This window comes from Ctenocephalides felis, unplaced genomic scaffold, assembly GCF_003426905.1.
Source record: "Ctenocephalides felis isolate EL2017-DRISC unplaced genomic scaffold, ASM342690v1 CF-g0.4_SCAFFOLD_03572, whole genome shotgun sequence".
NCBI lineage: Eukaryota > Metazoa > Arthropoda > Insecta > Siphonaptera > Pulicidae > Ctenocephalides > Ctenocephalides felis.
The window spans coordinates 27,201,825-27,211,012 of record NW_020539726.1 but is presented as its reverse complement, the minus strand read 5'-3'; the positions used below and the strand labels follow the sequence as shown (position 1 = coordinate 27,211,012).

Below are 9,188 nucleotides of genomic sequence, written 5' to 3'. Positions count from 1 at the left end.
TACACCTAGTTTTGAATAAAATTAGTGATCAATATTCATTGTTATGTGATTTTGATATGATATTAAAAATGTTATAATATGAAAATTACACAAAATCTTGTAATGATTTTGTCCAAAATGTAAAATTGTGTATTTGTTGAAGTTTGCCCAAAATGTATTGGGAATATTTTAATCTTTATTGAAAAAAAATTATTAATATGATATCCAATAACATATGGTTAATTTTAGTCAGTGGTTATACAATTTACTAACGTATGAAATAATTATGTATATTTATAAAATTAATCACTATGTCAGTCATATTTGTCTGACGTTAAGAAGTTGTACATGAACAATGTCATAAATATATGTCTGAAAAATGATCTGTGCAAATTTCTTGGCTTTTCTAGAAAACTAGTATTAATATAGGACCATATTAGTCATTAAAAAATGTGTTTTTCCAAGAATTTTGTCAAAAAAAATTTCATACATATATATCTGAAAAATGGCCTGAAAATTTCTTGGCTTGTCTAGAAAACAAGTATTAATATAGGACCATGTTAGTCATAAAAAATGTGTTTTTTCGAGAACTTTGTTAAAAAAAACTAAATTATCTAATAAAGTTTCCATGACTAATGTAAAAAATTCTGATATTTACATGTTAATAAATACAAAATAATTAGAGCATTGAAATTTGTTACTGTAGTGTGTGTGTAACTATTATTTTATAATAACATTTTTATAAACATACCAAATAAAATATATTGGCGTTTACATAAATAAATAGATAAATATATAAATTATTAAATGAAACACCCGTTTAATGAGAGTAAATTAATATTTAATTCAAATGAGTAATAATTTAACTACAATTCAACCTTAAGCAGTATTGGAAAGTAAAAATTCTGGTGTTATATAAACATCATTTTCAGAATTTGTATCAATTAAGGTTAAACAAATAACTTTTTCGTTATTATTAGAATCCACTAATCCTAAGCTATTAACAATGCCAACAAAAGCTTTGTTACAAACTAATTGTTGGAATCGAAGACAATCTTCGGTGGACCAGTCATGTTTCATAAAACTAACTGCTCCTAATCGTGCTCTCAAAGCATTATAAGCTACTCGAAGGAAATGTGGCGACAATTTCTGTAAATCATCAAATTTCATCACATCATAATCTCCATAATCGCAAAAATAAACAACAACTAAATTCTCTCTTGCAATTTCAGTGACCTGCACTCTGTACCAGATACCATCAGTGTACTTCCCAGCATAAATATTTCCCTTCTCAATTTCCTGGCTCGATGGGATAGAAGATTTATTATTATCACATACAACTTGTAACTCTTTCATCATATTTCGGAAGTCTTGGTTGTCTTTGCTGCAAGGTTGCACCACAAAATTTTCCGGACTAGCAGCCATTATCACAGTCACCGGAAAATAACTTTCTACACATGGAATCTGTGGTTCGGGCAAAGACTTTGATCTCAAAGTCTTTTGTTCAAGCGATGACGAAAAGGCTTTGGTTAGACTTCCCGCCTTAGATAAAGACATCCTGCTCATGCGTTTTTCTAGTAGATTAAATTCCTCTTCCAAAGAATTTTTTTCTAATTCCATCTCATTTTGGATGGCATTATTCACGCTGATCAATAACTGATCGCGTGTTCTCATAAAGATTTCCACAACAGGTACTTCAGCGTTTTCTAGTACTTTAACAAGTATAGGATTGTTATTAAATAAGCATCCCCTGAGACGCGAAACCAAGGACGGTGTGAAATCTTCGAAACCGGTCAAAGTCACTTTTAAAGCCTGGTGAGGAAATTCGTCAATAACTGAAGATACCTTAAACGTTGCTATTATCTTACTTATATCCGCAACACCTGTGAAACCATAATCAACAAAATATACAGGTACCTGACCTTTATCGACAGGTCCTATTGCAATCACTCTATAGCATTTATTTTCCTCTGGTTTCGCCGTCAAATACATTCTGTCTGATGAGCGTTCATGCAAAAGTTTAACAGAATCAGCAATATCTTCATTGGAAAATCCCATATCGTTAACATGCTGAATCTGGCTCATCAAGTACGTGAAAGTTTCATTCCTGATTTGTATGAAAACATCACCGTTGTCACAAATGTAAGACACAAAAATTTTATCATTAATTCGGCCCTTCTCCCTGAGTTTAGGCGATTTCTCCTCATCTTTGATCTTCTTCTTCAGCAAATCATTCAAGTTCACGTCTTCTTCGGTGTAAGTATCAAACAAAATAACAGGAAAAACGGCACTCTCACCATTTTCGTCCTGCAACACTTCTGCTATTAGGCTCTTATTTAGCATATACTCATTCAGAAGTTCTAATGCATACTTATTTTCCGCATACTCCTCCAAACCAGCAAGTTGAAAAAGTATCGCCTGTGCAGAAACATATCTAAATTTCTTATCCAACACGTATAACTCGACCTGCAAGTGCCAGCTTTCTCCTCCAATATCAATAAAAAAGCATAAAGCCCTTTCATCCTGAACTTCAAGTACTTGAATCCGGTACCATGTTTCTGTAACGTTTACCGCATAATAAGCTCCCACAAAAACAGTCTCAGGTTTAATTTTGCTGGCATCGAGCGTATCTTTCATGTAAGAACTTAATTCATCAAACAAATTCGTATATTGTGATCCAATGAGTCTGCACCAAATTTCAACAGTTGAACACACAGTTGTTATGTGGACATTCCAATAGGTATCTTTGCGAGGTAAAACAATTGGAGGAGGATCTACAAAGTCAACACTATCTTGCTTAGGCAAAGGCACATCTGGTTGTGTTTTTACGCTTACAATCATACCTCCGGGGGTAGATTCCTCAATATTAAATGTCTTGCACATTCGAACAATATCCAACCAATCTTCGGGTAAATTTTCGCGATATTCTGCACGATATTCTTCGGGTATGACGTTAGTATATTTTCCCTTACTATGGCCTGCAAGAAGCTGCCACAAGCGATTTGGTACAAGTTTACCGTCTGTGACTGCTAAATGTTTATCCTCCACCGAGCCATAAATTTTTATTAAAGCTTGCAGAGCTTTTTTGCATGCATCCTCTGCAGCTTGTTCTGGTTTGGTATAAGTTGGACAAAAGCTGCCGAAACTATTGACATTCCCGACTTTAACAACACACCCGTACGATTCTTCGCGTTCACCAATATTAAAATGTTTATGAACATCGTTGAGAGCGGTTCTAATATGCGGTGGACTGATATTTCTTTCTCGGCAATAATCAGTCAATAGTTTTTGATAACTAATAAACTCTTCCAGTACTACTTTGGGTGTAATGGCTTCATTATTGTTATTGCTACCAACAATGGTATCAGAACTCAAATCAGGATTTTTATATTTCAACAACCTGGACTGTTGCGATACTTTTACACAAGGCATTGGAGTCATTTTCACTTCAGGACTGGTAATCTCTGATTTACCCGAAGAATAGTCGATTTCACGTTGACTCTGCTTATGTCTTATTTTATCCAGCCTATCTTGTGCACTGGTCTTGATAATAATAGGATTAGTTTGCATAGTAACTTGCAAGGTCCTAAAACTGCCCCTGTGGGTATTGGCACTTCTGAGAGAAACAGATCTTGTATTTAAATTATTGTTATTGTCATTGGATGCATGGGACATTGAAGACTCACTTTTCTTCGGTACTATTTCAACCTTCTGAGCAGCCTTTGGCATCCTCATTGGTCTTTTCTCAAACATTTTCTCGAGTAATTCCGAGGAAGTAGTTACGGGATCTACTTTCGATGTAGGTGGTGAAACTTGTGCTTGAGAATTTCCTTTCAAAAGTTGAGGTACATTCGGTGTTGTATTTTCTTTTAAACTTTGATTTAGTTGTATTTGTGGTTTTGAAGGTGACTTTACACTCACACTTGGTTGAATTTGAACAGACTTCTGCGATTCGGACTCCAAACGCAGACGTGTTGATAGTTCAGATTGTGTCTTAGGATGAACTTGCGAAGATGTTGATACTTGCAAAGATGTTGGTACTTGCGATGGTACCGGCGAAGACAATGGTTTAGATTGTATCAGAGGCTGAGCAGGTTTTGGTACTTGGGATTGTATTAGAGCAGCTGGAGGTTTTGTTGGCTGCACCGGAGGAGGAGTAGATACAGCAGGTTTTGATACTGCAAATGTCATATGTCCGGATCTCATTGTGTTCAATTGCGATTGCATCTGGCTATTAGATCTTGAAATAAGCGGTTGCACTTGGCTATTAGATCTTGAAATTAGCGGTTGCATCTGGCTATTCAATCTTGAAATTAGCGGTTGCACCTGCGAAGTAGAAGGTCTTGGTTGTACCAAAGATTGATTCTGGTTCTGCATGAAATTAAATTGGCCCGTAACGTTATTAATTGGTGGATACCAATGTTGAGTAGCAGGTTTCTTGCAATATTGTTGGGCTGACCGTGAAGTTCTATTCTGTCCTATATTGGAAAAGTAAGTCCTGGGTGGTGTATTTGCATGAGTCATATGCATTGAACGCGCATTCAAACTTCTAGGCGGCAATACGGGAGCTGATCTTTTCGCGAGGTCTTCTGCTTAGCTATCATATCACTAATATGTTAGATTCTTTTTCGGCACAACAGTAACGAACGCTTCACTCCCATGTCCATTAATTACAAAAGTCGGATCACTTCGAAGAAAATCTTCCACATTGGAATATCCTAGTCTTCTGAACGGAATGTAGGTCCCATGAAGCTCCTTAAAGTCACGGTTGAGGTTCACCACGGTCGCCATTTCCTTCCTCGAAATCAGCACGGCTCGCAAATCGGCGATAATCTCCTCTCTATCGACCATTTTTCTAATACGTTGTATATCACAGTAATATTGAGAAGAAAACTTGAATTAATAATCCAGAAAAGGATTTCTTGCTTCCAGCAATCAACCAGCAAAAGCTGAACAGCCTACACGGCGTACTTCTATACACCTGGTACACTATAAAATGGCGGCACAAGGGTTTTAGTCATAGTCACAATATAATGTTTATTATTATCACATAATTACCTCCAGGCGTTTGTAGAACTAGTTCCTTTTGTTAAACGAATCACGAATAATAACACTACCGATTATCTAAATTATCAATCGACTACGATAAGCAAAAACTTCGAAACAAATTTCTCAAAACGAGATCACTGCGAACTAGATGCGTTCAACACGAAATGCGAACCGCAACTGATCGCCTTGTCGCCGGCGCGGACCAATCACAACGCATAAGGGTGCGGGCACACGATGTTTTTTCGGCACGCTCGGTGAGGACACTTGATAATCAACTATTTCACAAAACCTTTTACACAACTAATAATAAATAAATTTCAAAATAAATACATTTTTCGAACTAATTTCTTGAAACGAGATCACTGCGAACTAGATGCGTTCAACACAAAATGCAACCGCAACTGATCGCCTTTTCGCCGGCGCTGGCCAATCAGAACACATAAGGGTGCGGGCACACGATGGATTTTCGGCACACTCGGTGAGGACACTTGATAATCAATTATTTCACAAAACCTTTTACATAACTAATAATAAATAAATTTCTCAAAACAAATAAATTTCTTGAAACGAGATCACTCCGAACTAGATGCGTTCAACACCAAATGCAAACCACAACTGATCGCCTTTTAGTCGGCGCGGACCAATCAGAACGCATAAGGGTGCGGGCACACGATGGTTTTTCGGCACGCTCAGCGAAGGATACTTGATAATCAATTATTTGACAAAACCTTTTACATAAATAATAATAAATAAATTGTATATATGATATTTGAAGTAATAATATTATATCCAGAATATGCATCATAAATTTATTTAACTCAAAATAAATTGATTAAATAAAGTAAAATGATTAGGGCTCACGCACATATGCTTTGTTTAAGCTAATACAGCACAGATGCGATTAATGATTAATATAGATAGAAACTTGTTTAACGGCAAAATGGACTGATCCAGAATTAAAATAATTAATTGTTTTTGCACGTAATATTTTAAATAAATTGGAAATGTAATTATAAACTACTAATATTATATTCATATAATAAATTATTAAATTATTTATTAATTACTTTATGTCTTTCACATAAATAATAAAATAAATAATTATTAATTAATTACTTTATAAGTCTTTCACATAAATAATTAAAATTTATACACACAATTTGATTAAGCCGATATTATAGATAGATCGGAACATTTCTATTGGGCAAAATGGACTGATCCAGAACTCACAGAACTATTTTTTTTAATGTAATTTAATAAATAAATTGAAAATATAATGCTTGTACTACTAATAATTTATTCAAATAATAAATTGTTAAATTCATAGATAAAAGAAAAGTGCTTAAATTATTTCTATCAAAGTAAGTGATTAACGATTATGCACATATAGAAATTTATTTATGCCGTACACAATGGACTGATCCAGAATGGATGAAAATGAATGTTTTCGTACGTATTTAATAAATAAATTGAAAAATGCATGGATTTTCGATTTTTTATCAAAATAATAAATCCTCAAAATATTTTCATTAATGTAAATAATTAACGCACACACAGTAAGCCGATACTGTACAAATATAATATGTAAATAGGAATTTGTTTATATGGCAAAATGGAATGATCCAGAAATTTAATCGAAAAAAAACAATCGCATTTAAATTATCGATTTTATTTTAGGATAATGTGGATTTTAGATAATATTAGATGATTTAGGAAGTTTGTTTTTTATTATTTATTGACCTTGTAATCTGGTACATTGGGCATTCTCTAATTATACATTGACACTTGTTTCATATAATATTTTACTTATTTTATTATTTCTAATGAATGTATACAGGGCTTGTAAATTTATTTTTTGGATATTAGTTGGAAGAGTTATATTAAATAGTTCCTCTATTTAATACATTATTTGTGGTGTTTCGCAATTATTGTGCAAAATATCAATATATAAGTACCATATAAACTAGTTGTGTGCGGCATCGTGCCTTAAGGAAAATTGCTGGAACTTTCCGTACCGCAACGAAATGTTCCAGGTATATCAAATGTTTTCAAACAAATTAGATTATTATAAATAATGTAACATTGTCTAATATTTATAAGAACTAGTGGTGCGTGGCATCGTGCTTTAAAGTAATTTGCTGAAACTTATAAGAATTAAATATTCGAGCAGAAAATATAATAATTAATAACAGTTGTTTTAAATATTTTCAAAGTCATAGTTACTATATATGTATTCGTTCATATAATACACAGTGACTAGATCATCGCTCAAAACACTTGAAAATGTTTACATTAACAAGAGTTGCTGAATGAATCTAACTAAAGATATATTTGTTACGATTATAATAACGCATATGAAATATATACATTTTTAAACTGAAATGTAAATTTATATTTAAAGTATAAAATAGTTTTCCATAGTAAATTTGTCATTGGAGCAATTACTATAATTTGTTTCTTTATTGTTATGTGTAATTTAGCTATTTAACGTAGGGTCTGTCAATAACTCTGATTTTTATATAATATGGAAAGAATAAAAAATATATATGAATATGTATTTCAAGTATAATTATTGTATATTTTTTGAAATTTTGAAAAAAAAATTCTTATGATTTTGAAAATTGTTTGAGTTGTATAAGATTATACTATACTCATACTGTAAGTGAACTTTAAAAATTATAAATCTTGGTACGGAACCCAAAAAAAATTGTAGCAAAATTTGTTATTATTAAAATATTTATAAAATATCTCAATTTGTTGTGCATATGTCTAATGATCATTTCAGACTGCCAAATATCATTTTTTTCGCACATTTTTCTCTGTTTCTCCGAAACCGCTAGACCTGCCTACCAAAAAATTTAATCAATTCTTCATTTAAATTTTATTTCGTCAATACAAATAAAACGTTTTTGAATCATCAAATCCTTCAAAAACAAAATTACCAATTTTGTCACTTTTTACCCCGTATCTTCAAAACGGCTGGACCTGTCGTAGCCAAAAACTACGACAAATCAGGATGTCTCCCCGTCATTAGGAATCGAATATTTTTTTTAGTTATTTAAATCGGTTGATATATGCGCCCGAAATCGTCGACAAAAATTGTATCCAAACATACATACACACACACATATATATCTTTTTTTAAAAATTTGTCAAATCAAACGAAAAAAACAACGCATTAAAATAATCGATTTTATTTTTAGATGGTGTTAGATTTAATAAGTTTGTTTTTTATTGTTTATTGACGTTGTAATCTGGTACATTGGGCATTTTCTAATTATACATTGACACTTACTTTATATAGTATATTTTAAATACTTAATTCTAATGAATGTATACAGGATATTGTAAATTTGTTTTCTGGAGATTAGTTGGAAGAGGGAATCCTCATTTATAATTTCTACCCTTATTTCCTTTATTTTACAAATAATAAGTGATTTTTTGTGTTTTGCAATTATTGTGCAAAATATCAATATCTGTGTGCTATATAAATAATATTATAAATTTAAGCAAAATTATCATAAAGGTAGTGTTTTATATTAATTAGCAAAAAATATGCATGAAATATTTTTAATATTTCTAAAAATTTTGTATTTCAGTTTTTGAGAAAACGGAGCGTCCGATTTCAATAAGAAACATTTTATTTGTATTTATAAAATGAAGATGAAATGAAGAATGAATGAAAAACTAGTTGCATTTTTGGGAAGGCAGGTCTAGTGGTTCCAGTGATCAAGTAAAACAAAGTTGAAAAAATGACATTTGGCGGTCAAAAAAAATCATTAGACACATGCACAATAAATTATCAGACATTTTATAGATATTTTAATCATAAATGCGAATTTGTTCACATTTCTATGGGTTTAGTATCAATGCTTATCCGTGCAACAGCAACACGGCGCATATGCACTTTAAAAATAGGTACTCAGTGCAATTGTTTTGAAAAAATTATTTAAAACTATTGAGCTGGCCCAAATAGACACTGGAAAATCTTATTTTAGCCAAAATTCTTAGAAAAAATGTTAATGAATAAATAAAAATTTTGATATTAAGATTTAAATTGAACTATTAACATTGGACAAATTTTAGTATAATTTATGTATATCTGTATTTTAAGTGTGTAGGTACACGCACATTTTTTATAAAATTAAAATAAAATGAGA

The 9,188-nt window shown here is 32.0% G+C and overlaps 1 protein-coding gene across 1 annotated transcript; it reads right to left on the bottom strand.

Moving 5' to 3' along the window:
- Nucleotides 1–858: 858 nt before the first annotated feature.
- LOC113388321 (tudor domain-containing protein 7A-like) lies at nucleotides 859–5,164 on the bottom strand. Its single transcript, XM_026625715.1, has 3 exons — nucleotides 5,038–5,164; nucleotides 4,628–4,968; nucleotides 859–4,552 (listed from the first exon to the last, which is right to left on the bottom strand). Exons 2-3 carry the CDS (start codon nucleotides 4,828–4,830, stop codon nucleotides 859–861), a joined length of 3,897 nt encoding a protein of 1,298 aa, XP_026481500.1. The 5' UTR covers nucleotides 4,831–4,968; nucleotides 5,038–5,164.
- Nucleotides 5,165–9,188: the final 4,024 nt, after the last annotated feature.